The sequence below is a fragment of the Dromaius novaehollandiae genome, chromosome 4 (assembly GCF_036370855.1).
Source record: "Dromaius novaehollandiae isolate bDroNov1 chromosome 4, bDroNov1.hap1, whole genome shotgun sequence".
Classification (NCBI taxonomy): Eukaryota; Metazoa; Chordata; class Aves; order Casuariiformes; family Dromaiidae; genus Dromaius; species Dromaius novaehollandiae.
This window is the reverse complement of record NC_088101.1, coordinates 78222741-78248688: the sequence shown is the minus strand read 5'-3', so window position 1 is coordinate 78248688 and position 25948 is coordinate 78222741. Positions and strand designations below refer to the sequence as shown.

At 42.2% G+C, this 25948-nt stretch overlaps 1 protein-coding gene across 1 annotated transcript in view; it reads left to right on the top strand.

The window, feature by feature from the left end:
• The first annotated feature begins 5743 nt into the window (after positions 1 to 5743).
• Positions 5744 to 25948, top strand: part of FAM193A (family with sequence similarity 193 member A) — a 75120-nt gene continuing 54915 nt past the window's right edge. Inside the window, exon 1 of the mRNA XM_064511513.1 lies at positions 5744 to 6311. Coding sequence (XP_064367583.1) covers positions 6030 to 6311 — 282 coding nt within the window. The 5' untranslated portion in view covers positions 5744 to 6029. The remainder of the gene's footprint in view (positions 6312 to 25948) is intronic.

Here is a 25948-nt window from a genome sequence, read left to right as displayed (position 1 = left end):
GCATCCTCATGTTATGAAGAGATCTGCTAATATAACCACAACTCTACTGCATCATTTCTCAGTGACAGGGAAAAAATAAACTCTTTGATAGAACTTCTGTTCACACTGGTGAGAATGGGAAGTGTTGAAATGCAGCTGACTCTTCCTTCCAACACTGAATTCTACCTTTTGGGCTATTTTGAAGAAAAAGCTGATGGAAGTGCAGTGAGATGTTCTTCTCCCCCCCCCCCCCCCCCCCCCCCCGCACTGATAAATCGAAAAGCCAAAAAAAAAAAAAAAAAGCGCTATAAGGAAGATCCACAAACTGCATTGCTCATTTTAATAATGTGAAAAATTCAAGATCGATGAGTGCAAAAGCAGAATGCGTTTCTATCCCCACGCTTCAAAACTAAGTTAGACATATGCTAGTAGGTGTTAATGGCCACCAGGATGCAGGTTCTGATCTTTCGGTAGTCATACTCTCATTTAAAACCCAGGGATGTACGCAGCATCTTTTAAAAGGTTAAATGAACAGGTCAGCAGAAGCCTAACCCCTTTTATGTAGCAGTAGCTGGAAACAGAAGAAACACCGCTTGAATAATTCTGACCGGACAGGGCCTGCACCAGAGCAACCCCGCAAGGCTGACAGATCTCTCAGGGACTGGCTGCAAACACTTCATTTAAAGGGTTATTTGGCAACCTGTGAGTGAGAGAGGCAGAAGGCAGAGGAAGCGAACAGGCTGTGGGAGACCTCTCCACGCTCGGTGGTCACGGCCTTCAGCAGGAGTGCAGAGCCCGAGCTCTCCAAGGCAGAGACCCGGCTGGGAAGACAAGCTTGGAAACCACGAGGGAGGCAACTGTTGCTGTTTCTTCCCACCGTGCTCGGACTGTGTGAACAAATAAGATCACACTATGGAAATGTCCTCTTCACTCCATCAGCTCACCAGCAAGGCTCTGAACGTGCTGGTTAACACCTGTGCTGAAAGGTGGAAATTGGATTTTCTTCTGAAACTGGCTGGGAGAGTAAACTTGATTCCCCCTACGTTTTATTTTAAGGGTTGGGAAGCATCTGAGGGCAGAGCTGTCCAAGCTGTTCTGCTTCATTTTGATCTGCCGCTGGTGTTGCTGGAAGGGTTATCCTCCAGCTACGTGCCGGCAACCTGCAGGTATATCTATGCCATTTCCTGTGCACCGAGGTATGATATGCTCTTGTTAGGGTAAACTGGAATCAGCAGAGACTCCTATCCTCCGGTGTCTTAGTACTGATGTGCAAAACGTCTCTTTGTAACGGTGTTTTAACAGACAATCAGCTACAGCAATGTGGCTTTATAAAGCAAAAAGGTATCATATTTCATTATGTAGACTGTCAACTTGCACAGAGCAACATTAAATGACAGAACCCCGTGTCTCCTTGGCCAGATTTAAACAGTGCCTTATAAAACGCAAGAGATGTTTCAGAAGACATTCGTCTGAACAGGCTGAAAGATGTTTGCTCTGAGGAGTGGGAAATTAAGAATCAAAGGAGTACTGGGAAAAAGTTGCTGAATTAAAATAAACTCAATAGAAATACAAGTTCTTGTATTCCTACTGTAAGAAACAAACCTTTGTCCAGTTTATCTACTGAGGCATTCAGGGGCAAAAAATTAACCTGCTTGCTTTTGTGCTTCTGTGTTTATTCAAGTTCAGCCTAACACAGAAGTCTTTCAGCACTGGCACTGTGAACAAACACCCAGATATTATGCATCTTCTCAGCTACACCAGGTACCCTGACATAGCTTTCCAACCTATTTTCTCCAAGGTGGATACTTCGGAACAAATCTGACTTTATGCAAGACCTCTCTGCTTACAGCATTAAAAAACCCATTGTTTAAGGACCAGTGAAGAGTGCCTAGCAAAAAAGCAATAAACATAAAGCCATAAAGCTACTGGACTCAAGGTTCATTACACAACAGGTGAGATTCCTTTCATTTTGCTCTAGACTTTTTCAGCATTCGACAAAGTATTCTCAGCTGAGGCATCTGGCTGTGAAACAAATTCCAGAGGAGATTAACAGAAGCAGAATTTGGCCATCTAAAGGAAAATGTGCACTCTTTGCTTTACAGAAAGCCTTGCTAGAAGAACAACACTGCTTGCAATGGTCTTCAGCACAGTCCCACCAAGCAACAAAACCCCCTCAACCAATGACAATAAAGCAATAACCTTATCCCAAGAACATTCTTGCCTTTGAAAAGAAGGACGTGCCTAGGACTCCCTGAAAGCCATCCGGGAATTTGTTGTCAGTATCCATTTTATGCAAAAGGAGCTTAGGTCCCTGGCATGGCATTCAGCAGATATACGCTGTGCTGCTGCTTCACTGATCTACGTGGTGTCCTGTAATCATGATGCTATTACTGTGTGACCACAGACAGACCTCTTCCAGGAGGCCTCGGTGACTCCGAGGTGTTTATCCAAAGATTGATGGGATGTGTTTGGTTTGTTGATCATGGAAGGGGTCTCCCACTGTTATGATGATCCTCAAACCACAGTGATAGAAATGCAAGGCTGGAGGACACCCATCTCGTCCTCATGCTGTGACAAGGTCAAATATATTAGGTCACCTCAAACCAACCCGGGAAGAAGATACAGAAGCCTCTGGTGGTGAATGACACAGTAATGTCACAGCCCTGTCAACAGTCATATAAGAGGAAGTGTCTTGGGCTCAATAATTTCTAACTGTTTTTATTTATGTGTAAATAAGTGCTTGCCTATAGACACACGTGCATGTTCACTCTCCTATAGAGGAGCTTTTATAAAAATGAAATTGCTCCTAACATGACAGCATGTTGGACAGCAAAGACAAATTAGTGCTAGTTGCAGGATAATTACATTGACAAATTGCTTGAGTTGTATAATATTAATTTCTATGAAAAGCCCCAGGTTATCAGTAAAACTGTACTAATAAGGGAAAAAATGGAGAGAAAATCAGGACCCGAAACTAAGTTTTGGAAATGTAAATAAAACGTAGTTCTGTAAATTGGGGTAATTGGAGAACGGTGGAGTACAGAAGGACAGCTTTTCACTCATAGAGCTGCCTTGCACGTGAGTTGCTCCTTTGACCTCAGTGTGTTATTTATGTCACTAAGTAGCATTTGCAGAATTGGGATCTAAATCCTTAAGTCTGTACTCCTTGAAATTAGAGAAACCCTTAAATTTTAACCTCCCTGGCACAGAGACTATTATTTTAAGAATGCTAATGATTAGCAGACCTCTTATTTTTTAATTATAGTTATAACAACAGTTCAGGGCAAAATTCTTCACATCACTGTGTGCGCAACAGAAGTCCGGCACAAATGTTCCAAGGAAGCAGCAAATCCATCCTGAGTTTTCCAGGCACCTCCGAGTCTTGAAGGCAGAACCTGAAGGTAACTGCGACCTGCACAACTCTCCAGACAGCCTTTTATTGAATTTATGCCTCACAGATGAAGCTACAACGCTACTGAAGCCTTGCTGGTTCAAAGGAAGACCATCTGAATGCATTGCAGTGCTCTGCACTGCTTGTGGAGTGAATTTTTATAATTTATTGTTCCTGGAAAATTTGAAAAACTTTAGGAGTATAAATAATTTCTCCCCCCCAGCCCCAAAGGATGTTGAAGTGTAATGCCATGCTTATAAATTAACAATGAGGTAAATTAAAGTTAGCTCACTCAAATAACTGAGTTTATTTTCTTAGGGATGCGGTGGCACATTTTAAGTAATTTGATTCAAGTAAGGGCAAGAAACTTAGTTGCAGGTCTTCACAGCAGTCAAATTAATTTCCTCTCCCTTTCACTCCAGTTCATACAAACGTTCAAATCCAGCACCAAACTGGCAAGTTCATTTCTAAAACAACCTACTCGCTCAGCAGTTAATTGCCAGCCAAAAATAAGGTGTGGTGGCTGAGTTCTGTTCAAAACCATAAAAGTACTTCATTTTCCTGAGTACTAGCATTTACTTGCAGATTTTAAAAAAGACCCTGACCCGGACAGTTTATAAAAATTTACCATCGTGCACTGGGAATTGTCCTTAATATTGAAAACTGAACTTAAAAAACGACCTGGATGACCCTTATTTTCTGAAGAGCAAAAGGAAAACCTTGATGTTCCTATAATGAGGGAACTGGAATTAAACATTGCGGTGTCAGAATAAGTAGTATTACTTTAGCTGCTGCACAGCTGAGTGATTTTACTATAATAGTTCCTCATAATAATGCTTTTTATCTGTAATGCATAGGGGATAGAGAGACTGACAGAGCCGTAATCTTTCTTTCAGGAGCGCGGTGTTAGATGAACACGGGCCAAGTGAAAATATAATTCTGAGGGGAAGATAAAGCTGGATCCGTATAAGACTGAAATAGGACATGTCACCATTTCAAATGAAAGATATGAGCTCCGAAAATAATGCCATATATTAAGAAAAGATGCTTCATGAAGTCAGATTAGAATTTATACTTTAACGCCTAGTATTTATTTGCTCACAGCAAACGGCTGCATATGATTGTATGAGTTCTGCACATAGCAGCGGGTATGCTAAGAGCATTGCATGCATTTACGAAGGCGAGGGCCCTGCCCCAAAAAACTCCCAATTTACTAGACCACATGAAGGACAAACGTGTTCTCCAGGTTCCACAGCTGCCTGCGTGCACATGCAAAATGCCTGCGCGTGTATCACGGCAGACTAAGCTTGGAGCAACTTGAGTATCGACGGCGGGTGGCACCGGCACTGTGAATTGCTCATCTGAACCCAGATCTGGAGTAATTGCGTGCTTCCATTTCCCCTCCTAAAATTTCGGGATTGTCAATGCTGTGACCCGTTAAATGGGAACTATCACTGCGCCTCTCAGCCGAGGGGCTGCCGGGCCACGCGTTGGGGTTGCCAGGAAGGAAGGGAAACATGCTGGCACCCCGAAACGTATCCTGAGCCACCATTGCCACCACACGCGCCATCTAAGTTTTAATGGCGCAGTAAGATTTTACACTGCGGTAAATTATGAGCTCGTCTGTGTTTTTATGTCACTTCATCAGAGCACAGCGCCATGCCGTCGGATCCTCTCCGGGTCCACCATGCCGTGCCCCAGACGGGGAATAACCCCGGGAAGCGATGCCGGCCGCCACACCAGTTCATGCGCTATGGCGGGGCGACCGACCAGCTCGGGGCGGCTGGGGGAGACGCCCCGCGGCCCGGCCTGCCCTCGGCGGGGGCAGAGGCCGAGCAGCGGCCTGCGGCCCGGCTCCCAGCGAGGCAGCACTGAAGGCCGGCGGCTCGCGCCGTGTCTTTGCGGTGCTTGTGGACACACGGGCTCATCGCTGCCCCCTGCGATGAGTCTGCGGGGCCTCGGCTCCCCCCGCCCCGCCCCGCCCCGCCCCGCGCCGCCGAGGGAGGCGGGAGGCCCGCGCGCCCCTCGCGCCTCGGCCGCGGCGGGAGCGGCCGGGAGCGGCTGCCCCTTTAAGGCGCGGGCGCGCGCGTCACGTGGTGCTCGCCGGCTCCTGGGCGGCGGTGTAGTCCCTTGACCAGGGTGGCAACGTCGGTCAGCGGGGCTCACGGCGGCGGGGAAAACTACTGCTCCCGGCGTTCCCCGCGGGGCGGGCTGACATCACCGGCCTCGCCCAGCCGCCGCTCGCGGGGCACGCCGGGAGTCGTAGTCCGCTGGCCTGCCGCGCGGCGGGCGGTGGCCCGGCGGCGCGGCGGCGGGGCAACTACGCCTCCCAGCGTGCCCCGCGGGGCGGGTTCCCGTCAGCGCAAGGGGGAGCCCCCCGACGTAAAGGGGGATCACTTTCCCCTTGTGTCCGCCATATTGGACGGTAACTCTGGTCAGCGGCAGTGGGGCCGAGGGAGTCCCCGTTGCCGTGACAGTTGGTGCGCTCCGCTCCTCGGCGCCCGCGGCGGCCCGCGCCCCGGCCCCGCCCGCCCCCTCCGCTCCCGGGCGCTCGCGGCGGCCCCGCGCCCCGCTCCCCTCCTCTTCCTCCTCCTCCTCCCTCTCCTTCTCCTCCTCCTCCTCCCCCCGCTCCCTCCTCCCTGCCCGGGTGTCAGGCGCGATGAGCCCGGCCGACGCCAAGCGCGGAGCCAAGCGCCGGAAGAACAAGCGGGGCGGCGGCCTCGGCAGCACTGGCGGGCCGGGACCCAGCGGCGGCGGCGGCGCCGGCGGCCTGGGCAAGGCCGGGGCGGCGGCGGCGGCGGGAGCGGCCCCTCTGCGGGCGGCGACCCAGGCGGCGGCCGCCTCGCCGAGCGCGGTGGGCAGCCTGCTGACAGCGCCGGCAACGGCCGCCGGCAACGGAGCCCTGGGCGGCGGCGGCGGGGCCGCGGCGGGACACGGCGAGGTGAGGGGGGGCGGGGCGGGGCGGGGGTCCGCGCGGCGGCGGCGGTGACATCCCGCTGCGGCGGGCCCGACACACACACACACACACCCTCTCGGGCGGGCGGCGCCGCGGGCCGAGGCGGCGCCCCCCGGCCCCCCTCCGCGGGCGGCCGCAGCGGGGCGGGGGGCCGCAGCGCTGCCCGGGGCGGCGGGGCTGGGCCGGGGCCCCGGCTCCGCCGCCCTTTGTGGGGGAAGGGCAGCGCCGGCCCCTCGGGGGGGGTGTTTCTCGGCAGCGCCCGGCCCCGGGGGTCTCTCTCCCCGGCCCTGACGGAGGAGCGGCAGGAGACCGGGGGCCGGGCCCTGAGAAAGCAAAATGTGCCCTTATACCCCTCCCTCCCGTGAGTATCGGAGCCCTTTTTTTTGCACCGGGCAACTTCATCGAGCATAGGCGGTTCGTTACGGCTTGGAGTGCGGTTTGCATTCTGCTGCCTCAAAATAATTTAGATCTGTTGCACTGTTTCATAGCACAATGAAATTTATGGTGAGCCGATTGCGAGGTACCATGAGTCCTTTCCCCTTCCCCCCCCCCCCCCGAGAAATTATGCAAGGATTAAGCCTTTAGGAGATGTCCTGCTGGCTCAGGTGACAAAGGAGCCGCTAAGTTTACCTCCCTTTCTCTCACAGAGGTTTCCTCGAATTTTTTGCCGGTTTCACACAAAGGGTGTGTTTAGGTGTCACATTTATGAAAGGATTTCCTGCTGACAGCATCCTCGCTTCACGTTTCCATGTGTGTGTCACACAGCCTGTTCTGCTTTCTCTATTGCTCCCACAAACTTATTGTACGCTTGAGGGGAAAACAGAAGAAATGGCTTTTGTGGTGTGGGGTAGCTGAAACACCATGATGTAATGAATGGGATTTTTGCTTTCCTTGTAATCTTGTACCCATCATTTTGCTAGGTTAACAAGCAATTTGGTAATTGTAGATTAACTTTTTTTTTTTTTTCATTTTTTCCTTTAAAGCTTGTCTTTCTACCCTCTCAAATTTGTTTACCCAAAATCCAGTGTGGTTTAGATTAATCATTTTTGTATGTCAGTTGTGCTAATCTGACATAACTTCCATTTGGGACAGTAGCACTAACCTGATGTAGATATCTGGAAGAGGGACATGTGTGACAGTGAAGAGATACGGAAGATGTTACTTGTAGCGTGGCAAATCATCACCGAACTCTGTTCTAGTGTTAAACTTTAGCAGAAAGATGCATATATATATTTTTTCCTTTTCTTTAATTGCAGGCTCTTCCAGGCACAAGTTCCTGTGTGTTGTTGGGATAAACATGATAATGCCAAGGGAAATAAAACAAGCAGTAGAGTGATATGCGGAGTGGTAAACTGTTGTGATTCAAGTAGCAGAGGCACCACTATCCTTGATATTTTGAGCTGTTTGTCTTGTGGTTAGGTATAGTCCAGGACTTTGGTTTTAAACTAAGCACGATCTATCAAATCTTTTTCTGAAATTCATCTTAAAAGAGTACATTTGTAGTCCTTCTGCTTAGTAGTTCTTTCTTTTAGACTAGATAGTTTTTACGGAAATTTCCTAGTCTTCAGGAGTCTTTATTTGAAGAGTACAAGTCATCTTCAAAATTAAATATAGTATTTCAGCCCTAAATTCCTGGGAAAATAGTTTTGTATATTATTTGCACTGATATGTTGTTCATAATCTAATAAATATGCATATATTATTTTGAATGCAATTATAAAATTGTCTTAATTTGTCATTTTTTTGTACCCTTAGATGTATAGGCAATTTATCAATTGTTTCTGTGTTTCACTCAACAGTATGATATTAAGGATCTGAAGACTGATTGACAAACACAGAATTAAGAAATCTGTCAAATAGACCAATTAGTTAAGATAGAATAAACCCATGAGACAGACCTTACTTAATCAAAGCAGTAAACATATTAGAATTGGATAATAATGGGGACAAATAAATCCCTCTGCTCAGTTTCCAGAAGGTAAATGTTTATATCTACAAACGCTCCTGTAAATTTGGTGTTAACTTTCTTTGTACTGGATTCAGTGACCTTTTTCTTGACATTTTCAATACTTCTCCAACAGTGGTGATATATGAAAGTTGCCAGTACTTAAAAGTTAAATGATAATCTTGTTTCAAAGATGAAATGCTAAAGCATAATTAAATGACAATTACCAATTCTAAAATGTGATATCCATAATAGTTAATCATTTGCTAGTTAAGGGTACGTGGTCAAAACAAGACTTTTTTTTTTCTTTTTTTCTTTTTTTTTTTTTTTTTGAGCGAAAGACTAGCATATGTTGCTTCTGGACGAAGTTGAGAAAGACGTCTGTGTATTTTACATGACTGATCACTTCTAAATTAGGGGCAGTATTTGTTTTGGCTGGTTGGAGAGTAAGCAACACACTAATAGCGGAAAAGTAGTAACCAGACTTGCTTTACTTTCATCTTTACGCGGAATATCGTGAACTCCCATTAGTGGGTAAGACAAATCATTGGCCAATTCTTTGCCAGACAAACTTGAATTGTGTTTTATCTCTTAGAAGATATACTGTAAAAATAAAAGCAAAATCTCATATTTGCTGCACAACATTGTACGTTTTCCATTTGTTAGTTTGGCTTCTGTGTCCAGCTTCAGTCACTGTCCTGGTATTAGAGCATCCACGCTAGATGTTGCGAGCACGTCCTCCTGTGAGTGCTCTGTTAGATGCTTCTTTCAAAATTTGTTTAAAATATACAGAATGAAACAAGAAGTTTAAGGAATGATCGCTTGTGTGCTCTGCATTCTTGTGTGTAAATAATTGTTTAGACTGTAGAGGTATATTTTCAAAATATTTTATAAAACAGGTTGGACAGGGTTTTAAAATGGCGAGATATATAGTTGAAACAAAAAGCCCTTGTGCCAGTATTGAAATTCTGGTTGAGAGCATTCTGGCTAACAAATACATTTTAATTGAGGTTTTTATATGTCTTATCTGAAGATTGGTTTTTTTTAGGACTGTAGGCTAAGTTCTGCATTAAGTACGTGCTGTGTCTTGTTCTGGGATGCAAGTGGGCAACTCTTAGTGGCACCTTCCTGGAAGCCACGCTGCCCCGTGCGTGTGCTCGGGGCCACCAGATTTCCTCCCTCATAATGCTGTCAGGTGTCTTACAGTGACAGTGAAAACACAGATGCTTTGACTACATTTCAGTGAAAGGGGGTATCTCTATTTTGGAAACCTGTAGCTGTACCTAGTTTAACTAGAATTGGAAGCAAAGTCATTTGTTTTAGTGGTGCTACTGCAAGACTTCCCCAGGAGTTGTATTTTCTCCTTACAGAGCTAATTACGGCAGTGTTATGGAGAGTCCAGTATCCTGCTAATGACAGTAATTTGTAATCTGCAAATTGAGTAACTATTCTTAAGCTTAACGTATATGTTGCTCTCTGGTTTGTTTTTAAATTCAGTATTGCATTGCGCTGGGCCTTCATTAGGCCGTCGTTGCGAGTTTCTCATTGATGGTTGGGCTCTTGATGCTGTAAGATGCATTTGGTTATTTTTCTCTACAACTCAAAGGTATGGTGTGGTAAAGCTGGCCGTTGGTGTAGTAAACCTGGCTGTGAAGTAGCATGTGTGCGTAGTTTGGAGGGAAGAGTTGTGTGTCAGCGGCTGACCTGCTACAGTTGTTTTGTGCTACAGGCCTGGCTGAGCTTGTGTTATTAAGGTGAATAATGTCGTAGCCATTTTAGTTCTCTCACTTGCAGGTTTTCAGAGTATTGTTTGTTTGTAATGTGTAGTTTATTAAATCTTCTTCAATTTGAGAACTATGTTCTAGAATTTTCATAAGCTGTTTCACTGGACTATTCTGTTTTCTAGGACATACTGCTTTTTAAGCAGGTATCCTGTGCGTAGCATAGATTGCCACCTTTTAGGCCAGCTTTTGCAGCGCCTTTTGTAGTTCAGTGTCTCCAGCATAGCTGATTCCGTTTTACTTACGTCTGCGTGATTGTTGTTTTGAGATTTTTCCCTTTTCTCCCTTCCCCCTCCACATGATTCAAACATTCAGAGGAAATAGTATACAAAAGATGAGCTTTGTCATGAGCTCGGAAGTTCAGCAAATGTCTAGCTTTTGTACTTCTATGTAGCTTAACAGAGAGAGAGGAGGAAAAAAAAAGCCAACTTTATTTTGGTCAGTTTCTGTTAAGGCTAAGGTAAACTTGATAAACACCAATAAATAAAATAAGGTTGTAAATTTTGCTCTTCAGGCTGAATAAACAGTTCCAAGTATTTTTAAACACTCGCATAACATTTCTTTTATGAAAGAGAAGTCTTTGACAGTCCAGTAGCACATTTGCTCCTCTGACTAAATACAGTTTACTCTACTTTTTAAACATAGGTGCAGTCCCTCCCCAAAGAACTTACGCTTTACTGTCTTTAATAAAAGGAGATGTAACAGAATAGGATTGGGTTTAGCTGGGATGGTTGAGTTGAGTTTCTAATTTAAAAAGAGAATCTATTTTGACTTAAATGAATCTAACACTTGAAGCTTTAAAACAGGCTTAATGATTGCATAACATTCGCATTAAAAGTTCTTTCTTAGTTTTTCGCATGATCAATTAAGGTGTTCTTTAGCTAATAGATCCAAGACCACAGGCACATGTATTAGTGGTTGCTTCAGATCTTGCAGTGCCACTCTTGGGAAGCGTGTGCCTGTGTGTACTCATGACCTTGATGTGTACCGAATCCCTGATCGCTCCATTTCTCCCCCACCTCCTGCACCTGCCGTATCATGGTCAATTGATAACGAGAATAATCGGTTGTGAATTGTTAAATGAAACATGCAGAAACTGTGTCCAAAAAAAATTGTATCTGGTTCAGCCGTGTACTGTGTTCATCTGTACTGGATAAATATCCTACCATGGCTTTGTTAAAAGACATTTGGTTCTGAGTATGAAGGCAGAGGAATTTTTTTCTTGCCATATTGGTCGCAAAACAATGGAGAGAGATTAAAAAGCTAATTTTGACTCTTAAAAATTATCGTGTTGTCTTCTCCTCTAAACTTCTGTTTCCTGATTGTGGAAGACAAAGCCTTTTTGATTTAATTCAGAACTGGATTAACATGAAAAGTTACCTCTGAAATAGGTGGATACCAATGAGGATATTTAGGGTTGTGTCCAGTTCAATTTTTTGATTCAGAACAGTACCTGAAGTCTCATTTGTGTTTAATATTGCGCTCTATTCTTTGTTATGGCACTTAGGCTTTTGTAGTGGTATCCCATTTTGAGGGGAGCCCTCGGATCCCCTCTCCTTTCCCATCTGTATTGGGAGGAGATCCAGGGCTGTCCCTTTTCCTTGTCTGGCAAGGAGAGCTGAGTGGATGTGGAAGTTTGATTTGCTGGTATTTGGTGCTTACAAGGAAAATCTTCCTCAGCAAGAGGTGGTCCTTAACAAATACAGGTCTGCTGAAGTGTGTTGTTGAGAAGTTATTAGGAAAACTAGCTAGGAAATAAATTTGCTTTCCTTATGATGTGCAGGAGTTCATGGATGTGCTAGGCAGAGTTCCACGGTGTACGTGGGTCCAGCTAGTCAAAGAAGATTAAATATTTGTTGGGGCTCCAAAACTGGTGGGAAAGAAGGTCATATGTCACCTTTTATTAAAGTAGTGCAAACAGGTTCTCCATCTATCTATCTTGTGGTAATTTTTTATTTTACTAGGGACGCAGGTAGCTTTGGACTGCTCCATTTTGAGAAAGAGTATTCTGTATGTGAAATTTTCCTAGGATAATTAAGCAGAAGGAAATATTTGAGTTAAATGGATATAAGAACAGTGCAGTTTAATTCTTTCTCTGTTAATATCTTAATCTACAAGTTCTGAATTTCTTGTGCTGCTAATGAAGAGTTTAACTGGGAAATGACATTTATAGTGCTGCTCTTAATATTGTTATGGGAACTGCCAAAATTGAATCTTGCCTGAGAAAGCAATAAAATAAATACACCATTATTTTTCTGACATGACAGTTATTTAATTTTATATTGTAAGAATTCAAGCCAGACTGTGACATTACTGACCTTCACTTCATAGCTGTGTGAGGAAATACATCAGAAATAGTATTAAAGGTACGTCTGAGCAAGGTAGTAATTCTCCTAAACTGTTTATATTCTTAGGGCAAATAAGTTTGATATCAAATATACAGCATCTTTACTGGTATAGATATTAATCTGAGCACTGTTCTAGAAAGTACATTTCAGGGGGGAAAAAATGAACTGGGTTGCTTGTGAGCCTGTTTGAAGCTGTTGAACTGAAGCTCTTGATGTTGGTCTAGTGGTAGTGCTGGAGAAAATCTTTGTCAGACCATGAACTTTAATCATGCTCTTAAATAACTTCTGGAAAATTGAACTTGCCTTCTGTTGTACAAGCTATATAACTTAGGAAAATGTAGTTCTCTCCATCTCAAAATTTATAGTAATAATAAGACGCATACATGTCTGAGAGGGAGACGCTTCTGTTCTGCATCACTCTGTAGAAGAGCCATCTCTGTAGAAGAGCCATCTCTCTCCACCCTTTATTATAGGAAGCCTTAGGGGACTGTGGTTCCAAGCCAGATGCCTAAAGTTGGCTAGTATGAAAAATCTCTGTAGGAGGCCATGTTTAACCTCTACATGCCTATTCAGTTATGACTTCTTTGTTTTTTTTAAAAAAAAGTTGGCACTCAAAAGGATAGACATGAATGACCCCTTGGTCATTTCTTAAAACTGAAATAATAGCTTTGCTCATTTATAAAAAGAAAACAGAAGATTGACTCTACCGTGCATTTCTTGGAAGAAAAGCTCTGGGTACTTCTGTGGAATACTGCTGTTCCTATCATCTTTTCTCAAATCTACAGAAATAGAGGCTGCAGATGAATCTATAATATGACTTCTGGTAGAACATCATGAAATAGGTCCTCATGCACAATAGATCTTTATAACTCTAATTCTTTAATGCACTGGTTTGCAGTAGCTTTCTCAAGTGTTTACGTGAGAAGGAACTTCAAAAAGATGAAACCACAGAGATCCAGTTAGATAACAAAGTCTTTACAGAGTAATAGAAATCATTAATCTGGATCTTAGAGCTTTGTGCTGCCTTAATCTAGAGCAGACTTGTCAGCCTTGTGGCATCTAGCTTTAGGACTTCTGTTCTTCTCCTACTGGCTCACAACGTGTCTGAAGGAGCTGAATTGCTGCTGTAGCAGCCGGGCCAGAAGCCCCTCTGCTACAACAGGGAGTGAGGAATAATTTCTGGGAGTGTGCATGGATGGCAGTTGCTCTTAGAAAAAGCTGCTGGATTTTTTTTTTTTAACTGCTTTGGCAGCAGCTCAGTGGTCTGTGTTGAGCTGTGAACAGATGGAGGATGTGATCAGCTGTTGGGGCAGTGTTTGCTGCTCTAAATAGCTGTTCCTTGTCTTCTCCAGGGAAAGGTAGCAGGCTGCATAGAAGTGTCCAGCTGGCAGCCCAGGGGACTTCACTGTTCTAGATCTAAATTTTCAGATACCCATCTTTCCTCTACTAGACATTAATTATGCCTATGCTATCAAAAGTGTTAGTTGATCATGACTTGCATCACAGTATCAGTTTATTTCCAAAATGAACAATTACTGATTTAGGCATGAAAGTGAACTAACAGCTTCTCTGTTTAAAAATTAAGGCAAAAACAAACAATGCAAAGAAGTGGTCAGTTGTTGGTTTATGTCTAAAATTTGGGAATATGCTGAAAAGGTAAGCTTTCTAAATATTGTATATAAATACATGCATCATTGACATATAAAATCCTGTGGCTGATATCTATTTACTTAATATTGTATGATTGATTATGGTTTTTTTCTATGTTAAATAAATCTGTGAATCTGTGAAGGGCTCCACGTACCCATAACTATCTGTAGCTTTCTGGCAACTTAAGTCTTCCCTGGGGTTTTTTGATACTTAGACCTTTGGGGACCATGCTGAAAATAATTGTGAGAGGTTTCTGTATGGGTTTTTTTCCCTTCGCCTTAAGATCTGCTCACTCACCTAAAAGTGGAGCAGAACTAACCACTGAAATTATTCCCCAAAGAGGATATTGGAGAGTAAAAGGTAGACCAGTAGGCACATTGCTCCACAGCATCAGAAGCTGAAGAAGGATTACAATGGTGGGAATCCCATTCAGTTATAGCACTCAGCTGCTAGGAAGTGGGGGGAAAATACACATGGCATGCTGTGTTAGCACCATCCATCTTCTGAGCCAGTGTTCATCTCAAGTTGCTCATCTAAGCTCATATATGATCTGAATCCATGATAATAAGCTGCCTTTTGGGTGGACCTAGTGCAGCTCTGTGCTATGGCTGTCCAGCTTGTGCCAGAGCTGGGGTGGGATTACTGTTCAGCCACATCCACCGAACGCTCTTTGTTTTCCCCCCCCCCCCCAAGAACTCTTTAGGAGTTGTGAGTCTGGTATGTACCGGCTACACCAAGGTCTGACCAAGGTCCAGGGGCAGCATCTTTATATGATTTATATGTAACAAAATCTTTTGTTCCTGGGGACTGGTCAGCATCTTGTCTTTCGGTCTACTACTTTTTTTTCCCCCCCCCACCTGTCAGAAGAAACAGGCGATGTGTTTTCGGCAATTGCAGATCTGGTTTGTTCCCAGATGTGTGAGTCTGTTTTGTGATTAGTGAATGAGGGTGGGTCTTTGGCAGGATAGAGTGAGGTAAGACTAACAGGGCCTTTTACTTGCGGTTGGATAATGCAGGAGAAGAGTTAACATGGATGGGGGCAGAAGGAGGGGTAAAAGAGCAAACGTGACAGATATTATAGGAAAATATGTGTAGGCTTTTGAGATAGGCAAGCAAGCTGATATAGCCAAGATAGAAAAGACCCTCTAATATACCAACTTGTCAATGCAGTTTTCCCTCCAGGAAAGGGAGAGGCACGTGTATGACATTATACAACAGATTTTTTTTTTTTTTTTTTTTAAAAAGCTTGACCAGTAAGTTTTAGTTATGTCCTTTGTAGATTTTGAGTGTCTGTCATCAGTGATATATCTAAAATAAATTTCATTATATTAAGCAAGATAAGGCATTGTAAGGTGAGGGAAAGAAGAGGAGGAGTTGAATCTGAGTCTTTTAATGCAAGCCACAAGTCTTTAAAAACTTTATTTCTTTATTAGGGCTTCTCTGGTTGTGTGTAGCACTGAATTTGTTGGCAATTACGTTATGTAATGTACACATAATGTTCTGCAAAGTGCTCCAAGTCTGTGCCTTGACTCCTGTTCTGCCTTAAGCTTTGTACTGTCAGAAAGCATCAATGACAGTTCATTACAAACAAAAGAAGTGGCTTTGCACAGGGGTGCCAGACTTGAATGCTCTCTGTCACCCGCTTCTTGACTTTGATGTCTTCTTCAAAGACAGAAAACTAGTGCAAACAGCTGTATGTTGATGCAGTTTGAGTCAATATACTAACTGTGGTCATTACAGACTTTTGGCTTGCTTCTGTATTTTGGGACTAAAGCAATCTGGCTTTTAAACTAAGATTTTTTTTTTTTTTTTTTTTTTTTTTTTGAAAGCCAAAGCTCAGTTTCCGGTTTTCTGTATGCATGGAAATACTAATTTTTTGCTTTCAAAGCAAAACTCTTTGGAAGCTGAGAAGGTGGTGCCACAGCAAAGTAGAACAAAAAATAGTTGAGTTATTTTTTAATATTCAGTATATTTTTTTCTCCTTAGTCTAGGTGCAACAAACTAACAGTAATTGTCTGATTTAGGATACATTGAGCAAATGAAGTTTTGATAGCAGACTGTTTAGTTTGTGACTATTACAAGAAGTTCAGGAACCTCATTCAAAGTTTAAAAGCACTTTAAATCTAACAGTTGACTGTTTCAAACTTGTTGTAGGTAGTATTTCACTGAGGTGGATGTGAAGCTCTGAATTTGGAGAACGTTGATGTTGATGTAAGCCTGGAGACTTTCTTTTGTGGACAGATCTACGAGTGAGAGCTTATATATGCATGCTCATACATGTGCGTGCATGTATCCAAGCTGGGTTTTTTTGAACATGGCATTCTTGATTGTGGATTAATGACATAGGTATGTAGGTATAGGCATGGAGTAAAAACTTGGTATATGTGTACATCAGTTCTTTTGGACTAGGAGAACGTTCACATGAGTGTTAAGGTTGCTCATAGACAAAGTCGATGAGGTGCGTAAGTAAATGTTTAAAAGTTCTTCTTTGCACTGTATCTCACAGTGGCACCATTCTTTTGGTACAGGATAGTTTGCCTTATACAGCAGGTTTGAGCCCTGGTGCAATTTTGCTCGCCTTTAGTGTTTAATTGGTGTGGAGTTAATGACCAAAAGATTTCTTAATTGCCATAATGCTTTCAGGCTGCTTATCTTCAATAAGCTGCTGCCACAACAGATGGCAAGTTAGTGGTTTAGCTGGGGTTCACTAGAAGTTTTTCATCGCTTTGTTTTAATGACCATAACTTACTTGGCTACAGATAATGTGTACTGGAGAAACCATCTTCATTGGGACAGGCTTCACATGGTTTAAGATGCTTTATTTTGTCACTCTGCAAGAGCTTGAACACTTCTTTGCTGTCAGAAGAAACTTTGCAATATTGTGTGTGATTATCTTTACTTTACCTTTACTTCTTTTTTCCTGGCTGCTCCTTAAGATTCATCTCCACCATACTGTCATTCCGCTGTTCCCTTTGAGGAGCCCATGGAGAACTGTACTGGTGTCTGCTGGGATTCAGGACACCTTGGAAGAGTAGGCTGAAGCTGACTGTCTTTTGTTAGTGTAGTAGATGCCGAAGAGCCTGAAACACAAGAATAAGAGTGGACAAAATAGTTTCTATAATTTTAGATATCCATTGCTCAAAAACAACTTATGGTTTCAGTGGAAAAATGGTAATGGATTTTTTTTTTTCCTTTTCTGAAGCAGGCTGCCATACTTGTACAGTGTTCTCCACTAGTTTTAAACTTGAAGCCTTATGTAGGAAGGGAAAGAACTTGTTGAGGAACATTACATAGTAACTAAGTTAAATAATTATTAATTTTTATTTAATATTTTAGGACATAGTTCCATTGGCCACATAGTTTGTCTTTCAGAACTGGGTGAAAAGCAGGACACCATTGCACATACTTTGAATATTTTGTAGTCTGCTTGTTGGATTTTTTTTTTTTTAATTTGGCTGACCTATCTTATGTCTTCATAACAAAAAAGGAAAAGAGATAGTCTTTTGCTTATATTTAAAGTCATTTTGAGATTTTTTTATTTTTATTTTTTTAATCGGGTGAAAATTTGTGTGACTATATAAGGTTTAGGGGGTTGTTTTGGTCCCCAGGAATTTATTAAATATTACTAGTAATGTGCTATTGAAATTTATTCCTTAAATATAAGTAAAGTTTTCAAATAGAACTTAAACCCACACAACCTTTTTTGTCATAAAATAAAAAAGCAACTGAACATACTCATGCACTTAAGTGTGTGCTTGCCTTTGTGGATTTTGACTAATGACATAAAGTAAGGATCTGTCTAAATTTGAAGCAGTATTTTAGTTCTTAAGTTGGTTGGTTGCTCCTAATAATGTTACCTGTTAGTGAGTTTGGCTCATCCTCTCTGTCAAAAACGTATTCCTGGCAATTTGGCAGCTAAGCTGAAAATCTATGATAGTTCATGTTAAAGCTTAGGGAGTCCTAACAGGCATTAGACCTCCCTCATGCTGAAGATAGTTTAAAAAAAAAAATCCTTTAAAGATATTTGCAGCTCAGTTAACATTTCTGATAATCCTGAGAAAGTCAATATCACTATCACTAGGTTTTTTCCATACAATACTGTCTTGGCAGAATGGCTCACGTAGGGTGTACTGTTATAGTATGAGGATATTTGAGCTGTTGCTGTAATATTAAATAATCCATTCCAGAATAATTGAGTTTTTATATTTTAATTATTTTTTTCCCAAATTAGGAATGAATTCTTCTGATGAGAAGATAATTTTCTATGGTTTCTTTGTGACTCATTTATTACTTTTTTTTAATAGCAGGAAGTTTTTGTCTTCACTGTTCTACTTTTCGTGTATTGTCCTGTCTCACAGACACTTCTGCCACAAATATACTCTTTGGTGTAGCTTTCTTGGGTAACTTAACTTTTTCAAGTTAAATATGAAGTTTTCTTGTGTTCATATGAACTCAACCACTACCACAAAAAGTTGAGGGAATGGGTTCTGCCTTTATGGGTGTTTTAAAGGCTTTCCATCTTATGACTAGCTGATTTTTAGCTATTGGTGACCTTGTCTTCATCTCTTCCATGGAAATGAAAATTTTGTAGGACTTTAGAGGGACTGTCTATAGTGTGAGAGAGTTTGGATAAGCACAGGAACTGTGTTGGTGGGGGTGCACACAGTCAGGGAAGTGTTGCATTTGATGTTTTTCTCCTCTTTTGTAGGTGTCCCTGCTTAGGGAGGCTTACTGGGGTTTAGCAGAGCAGGAATACCTTCAGTTAACCATGGGAGGATCATTGGAGGACAATGTCTTTCTGGCAGCAGCTGCTTCTGCCCACACAACATGTGGAGTTGTGATTCCTCCTGTCCTCTTAAACAACATCTCCATCAACACCAGTAACCAGGAACCGTGAAGATTTCCAACTAGAGATGCCTGAGCGTAGCTCCTCCCTTCCTAGAGAGCCAGCCCTCCTTATGGGGAGCTGACATCCCCTGGTCTGGTCGGTCTATTTATAATGAAGTTACATTGGATAGGCTTATAACTCCCTGAGAAACTAGGGGCGGCAAAGGCATAAAGGATGACTAAGTTTCTTACTGCTACTTTGTGTGCATTATCCTTGTAATTAGGTTGTCTTTTTTCCATCTTTCTAATCACACTTTTATTTGTTTTACTTTTAGGAGAGCGCGTGAATTACTATTGGGTAAGTGATAAGAGGGCACTGAGCTAGACAGCCAGTCTGAGCACGGTGGTGTGTTACGAGTTGGGCAGCTAGCAGGGGAGCTGAGCTGAGCTGTGGCCCTGTTTTCTCCTCATATTCTTTCTTAAGTACACTCTGCTGACACTAGAGCTCTTTAGTGTCTCTTAAAATACAAATGAACACCAGTACTGGTGAATGTCTACCCTGATACTTATTAAAAGATGGATGATTCTTCTGGGAAAATACCATTCGTGTACCTTAAAGTTGATATTTTTACAGTTGACGTCTAGGAAGCAGAATAAATCCAAGGATCCACCTTTCACAAAACTGCTCATAACCATAATAATTTTAACTCTGCATGCTTTACTTTTTAAATCTCATTATAGTCAAAAAGTCAGACTTGCTACTGGTGTACAGTAGTTGCTTACTCTGTGTAAAAATGCTTTGCTGCAATCAGATTGAAATACCTATGCTTAATTCCAGCCTGTAACAAAGGTATCCTTGCTGAACGGTGTAAATGAGCACTGGTTGTTGCCTTTTTTATTTTATTTTTTAAGTGTCTTTAGAACCTGCTGTTTCTCTTGCAAAGGTACTTCTTTAATATAACTGAATTACCCCTCAGCTTGCTTTTTCATAATCTAAACTCTCAGTCACTGCAAGTGTGCGCTCTGTCTCGTGGGTTGTTCTTGTGGTTCCCTTTGCAACTTAGTGTCTTAACATAATATTCCAGGATCTCTTGTCAGTGTTGTAAAATCTTAGAAAACAAGGATGGAATGAACCTTGAAGTCATCTCATTCATTTATCCTTCTCCTTGCCTGTGGACACAGGACTGGTTATACTTTTGTCAACTGTTTGTCTAACCTGCTCTTGTAATGACCTCACTGACAGAGACTCCACAGCCTCACTGCACAGCCTATTTTTGTCCTTCGATAATCTGCTGTTAATTTTCTACCGTATAGTCTGCATCTCCTGTGCTGCAGTTTGAACGCTTTATTGCTTGTCTTTTTTTTTTTTTTTTTTTTTCCCCCCCCCTGTGGACACAGAACTGACTGTTCCTTCTCTGATATTCTGATCTATAAGCTCAGTGTCCCTAGTTGTTCCAGTCTTTCCTGGGAGGTCATGCTGTCTAGATCTGATAGTTGTTCTCCTGTGGCTTTTGTCCAGTTGGTTTGTATCTGGCTTGAAGAACTGTGTTCAGAATGAGCTGCAGGTCTCCATCTAAGACTTAACAGTGTAACATTAGACAGAAGGATTATATCATGTGTCACATAAGCTTTACATCCCAATGTAGCATTAGCCTTTTTTCCAACAGTATGACCTTGTTGACTCCTCTTTTGCATGTAGTCACTTAAACCTATTTGGAAACTCATAATAGTTTTATCTAGATCTTGTTTTTTAGTTTGGCTATGAGAAAGTCCCATGAATAAGCCTGTCAAAAAGCTTGCTGAAGTGAATTACCACCTCCCCTGTGAAACTCAGTCATGGGAGAAAGTTGCTGTGGTTTGGTATAGCTTGTTTTTGACAAAACCATGTTGGCTGCTCCTTCTCTCCATATCTTCAAAGTGCTTAAAAATAATTGTTTGAATATGTTTGACTTTTTTAGAAATTTAAGTCAAGCCAACAGAGCTGTTGTTTCCCAGTTGTTTCTGCCTGCCTTCTTCCCTTCCCTCATTTTTTGGGGGGGGAGGGGGAGGGGAGAAGCAGGGTGTGTGTGTGTGTGTTTTTAATTTATTTAAAGGAGGTGACTGTGTCCGCCTTTTTCCAAGTTTCTGATATCAGCCATGAGTTTTCAGAGATAGGGCTATTGATTTTGAGATGGCTTAGAGGACTCCCTGAGCGACTTGGCTGAATGTCATCAGATCTAGCCAACCTGACAGAATGTAAGCATGGCTGTTCCCAATACTAGGCTCACTGTGGGTAGGTATTTTTACTACTTTGGTGCTAATTGTGCCGGTAACCTGCTTGTAGTTGATTCTTTTAGTGAAGACTTTTTTCATGAATCTGTCTTCCCTCTTCATTGAATAATAGACAGATTCTTGTTATTAGTAATGTTTTTGCAGAATGTTTTCCTAGTAGCCTCAAACTTCTGTGAGAATTACTTCATTTCGTGCCTCTTTGATTTGTCCTCTGTATTCTCTTGACATTCGGTTTGGCACGTTACTCACTTTCTGTATGCTTTTTTGAAGTTAATGAAGAGTTTGTTGTCTGTGTTCTCTTGCTGTGCTTTGTTTGCTTGAATTTATTTGTATCTTTAGTGCCATTTATTTAAGAAACTTTTAGCTCTTCCTTGCCTTAGACTTGCCTTCTGTAAGCTCTTATTTACCAGTGTTCAATCTGTCTCTCTGTCTCTTAATGTTCTTCCTTCCTTTTCCTCTTTAATAACCATTAACTCTGTGGTCACTGTCAACCAAAACTGTCTTATCTTTTACTGTCAACCACTTCTTCCTTGCTGACTGCAGCTAAAGCCTAGGAAGAGTCTCTGGTTGCTTTCTACACTTTTAAAAAAGGTGAGTAAGTTCCTTGAAGACCTGCTGGAGACCCTGTGTTCTGCTGTGTTGCATTCCCAGTAGATGCCTCAGTTGTTGATATCTCCCTGTGACAAGAAGCCCTGTGCCTTTCATGGCTCTGCCAGCTGCTCAGAAGAAGCATCATCTGTGCTATCCACCATATTTGATGGTCTGTGGCAAACTTGCAGCATGATAGCACTGATATGCTTTTCTACTTTCACTGTCTATGGACCTCCAACATCTTTGTCTATGCATTTGTGATGTTTACATCATTTATGTAAGAGGCATAACACTCTTGGGATTGTTTTTCTGTGTTCTCCACGAACGAGCTATAATCTCCTTCTGTTAGGATTCCAGTTGGATATGGACTCTTGTGCAATTGATCATAATCTTGATCATGTAGTAAAACTTTAGGTGCTTTGCTCGTGCTTTGTATGTTAGTATACATACCTCTAAGACTGATGGACTGAATGCCTGTTTCTTATGAACTTTGTATGAATAACTACTTTCTCTAGCCTTTAGACTCTTATTCAGGTTGTCCTGGCCTGGCTCTTGACAGTTTAACTCAAGTTAGCAACTAGGAAGGGCATCTTTTACACGTTCATTCCTTGAAATCTGCTATGTTTTTGTCTATCAGTTCATATAACCTCATTGCATGATCATAGAAAGCCAAAGCTGTCCTCTGGTACCGTGCCCAAAGACATGGGGCTATCTACAAGATGAATTAGTTCCTGCCTGAGTTATATGGTGGGTTGACTGGGAGCTTTTCACTTGTTCACCCCCTGCTTTCTGCAGAGAGCCGTAACTGCTTCTGATCCATTCATTGCTGTTGTTAGTGGTGTAATTAGTACCTGCATGGATGGGCAGCAATGAACAGCAGTGGATGGGCTGAATGAACATTGGACAGCTTTCTGTAACACCTTGGGGGTGATGCACATTGCCTGTTGGTTAGACGTGATACCCGGGGTATCAGTTCTTCTCAGGGGTTGCTGTAGGCAGCAACTTTGTTTTGTTGTAGCAGTGATGACTGCAAATCTGATGGCCTAATATCATGTTACTCTTCCTTCCTTCTCATTGAGCTGTAATCCTTACTTATCAGTAGAGCAGATGTACTCTTGATCAGAGCAGTGGCTGCTCCCTGTGTGGAGGGCAGCAGCGAGCGCTTGAAGCAGTGTGCACCTCGGTAGGGTGAGCAGACAGCTCGCGCTCTGTGGAGCAGCTGGCTTTCCCTTTGATCCAGCTGTTTTTTTATTTTGGCAGTCTCTCCATGTGGATCGCCACAGACATTGCAATCACAGAAGTCTCAGCTCAACTGTCTCCTGCTTCTCCTTTAAAAAAAAAAAAAAAAAAAAAAAAAAGAAAAACCACAAGCACAAAGGGTTTAAATGGATGTCTGGCCACACTGGATGTCTTCCTTGTGATCTTCATCAGCAGGGGAAATATAAACAATTGTTCCTACAGATCTAGTCCAGGGCTTAGGTTGAGCTCACTATCCAGGTATGACCCTTACATCTTTAGGTCAAAGAATATTTAGGAGTAGGGTTTTGGTAATACTGCTTTTCCTTTTTGTTCTTGTTAGGTATGTTGGCACCCTTCCTGCTTTTCCCTTCCCCCACTCTTAAACTACCTCTAGCAGTTTTCTTCTGGCTTCTGATGAGTACCCTCCTCTGGACTGTCTGATCTATGCTGCTTAAGTTGCAGCAGTAAATCAGATGTGCTTAGGTTAAAGGACTTCAAGCTGTACATATTTGCTCAATTAATTGAGCAAATTTCTGGTCCTTCCCGTAGTGGTAGGTGAAGGACATGATGTGTTCTGCCTCAGTAATGTATTTCACGTGTCCATGAAGAATTTAATACGTGGTATAATGTATGCAATGTACAGTGGATGTCTAGAGCTGGGCGATTTTTGGATAACAAGGTGTGAGAACTGCAGTATTCTAATATGGATGTTAGTTTAACCTGTAATTTATTAGCATTTTAGTGATTTGTTACAAACATAACTTTGAATGCAATTCTGACTTTTTAAAAAGCCTCGTTGCTCTCTCTTCCCCAGTAATTTTGCTGACTGCTCCTAGGTCTAGCTGTTAAATTTGGGCTCTGCTGATGTTACAGAGTTGAAGGGGTTTAGACCTGGAGAATTACTGCTCTTTCTTGTGTTGTGTGTGTCACGTCTGAGGACAGTGCATGCAATTTGGCTGAGTTGAAGATTTCTTTCTCTGTTGTAGAAAAAACAGAAGTAGTTTTAGCAAGTCCATCTGGTGGGTCCTTCTGAAAACGTCCTCTCGCATGCACTGCTTTACTTAATGTCCCAGCAGCTTTTGCTGTTCAGAATGAGCATGTTTAACCCTTTACCTGTTTGTCTAATTAAACAAGTGAGCTCAGTTGCTTGTAACATCATTCCTGTAATACATCATCTAAAATCATGTCTTTAAAGCTACATATTCAAGTAATTCATTCCTAAATATTGTTTTCTTATGTGTGCTGCACTTGCCTTTGAGCACTACTTACTATTTCATATGAAAGCCTGGCATGCTCTGGGGTTTCTCGCTTTGCATTTATCTTATTAACTTTACATATTTCTGTTTGGCTGAAGTATAAACAACAGATTCAATCTCTGACAAAAATGTACTAGGAAGAAAATGTAGACGCATGGTCGTTACCTGTCAGGGCTAGCAGAGAGAATTTGGGGGCATTTTTACTACCTGCTCAGAACATTTTTGGCCATGGTACTGGGGAAAAGAAGTGCTTCAGTTGTTTTGATGATTAGCTTGTGGTGCTTCCTTAGCAATTAGGCAGCTGCATGTGCTGGCATATTGCTGAACATCCTTCTACTACGGGAAAGGCCGAATCCTGGTAGGAGGTAGATTGGGTCTGTTCTGCTGTGTCACGTTTGGCTGCAACAGAGGGAAGTATTGCATGTGGGATATGTTCTCATAAGGAATTTTTAATGTGTGTAATTAAAACAGAACCTTCTTCCCTCCTTTTTTCCCCTGGAGAGCCTGGGTGCTTGGTGGCTGCACATCTAGACATTGCAGACCTGAATCCTTTTCACTCAAGTCTAAGCTTGTCCGTGCTTAAATTAGTTCTATTGTTTTGGATACCTGCTGCCATTTCACTTGCAAACTAGGGAACAGCATTTTATGTTGTGCAGAAAACTCTTTAAATATAATTAATTACTATACTTTAAACAGTAAAAGACGTGATTTTTTTCCCCCCTCCTCTTGTGGCTTAGTATTAAATCTGATTTTAATTTGGTTTCAGGCTTAGTTGCCTTGCAAACTCTAAATGCTTTTACACAAAGCTTAGTATTTTAAGTTTTTCTTTTTTGTATTCTAAATGCAGTATCAAATGACAGAAGAGCCTTGTTTAAAACAACAACAACAAACCCCAAAAAACTACTATAGGCAAATTTCCCTCCATGCTCCCTCCCCAACCAAATGGCCCGCAAAAAAAAAAAAAAAAAAAAAAAAAACCATGCAGAAGACAAATCCAGCTTGTAAACTATGGTTGAAGTGCAAACATTTGGGTAGCTACAAAGCTTTCTTTCACATTAATGGGAATAAAAATGTGAAGGGATCTGGGCAATTTTTTGTTGCTTTCTATCTACAGAAATATCGTAAAAATCCCTTTCATAAATTGATTAAACTTCATTTTGAAATGGATCTTCACTACCTCTATCTTCAAGACTGTTTTAGATCCTTGATGCTGTCATTGATAGTTTTTTTTTTTTTTTCCACTTCAAGTGTGCAGGTATTCCTGGATGTTTTACACTTCTTCCCTGTCCTCAGTTTAATTCTTTCTTCCACCCTCAGTGTATGCACCGAGAAAATTGCAGCGCTTGGTAAGCTGAAGGAACCAGGCCTCGTCACCCACCATCCCGTTTGGCTGTTGCTGCATCTATTCCAGCTGGTCATTTCTTGAAGGTGGTTGACCGAATGAGGTCTCCTTCAGGGCCGTGCAGAGCAGCACTGTTACTTGCCAGCGTCCTTTGAAGATATAGAGATGTATCTTGGAATCATGTTTCCTTTTAGTTGTCTTAGTGACTGTAATGACTGTAAGCAATTGATGTAACCAAATCCTTCCCCCCAGTCACTTCCAGACTAAAATAGCCAAAGTCTTGATGGAGGACGATTCTCAGAAAGGTGTTCAGGATTTCTGGGCTGCTGTGATTTTGCAAATTTAGCACAAGACACTTGTCAAGCCCTGGAC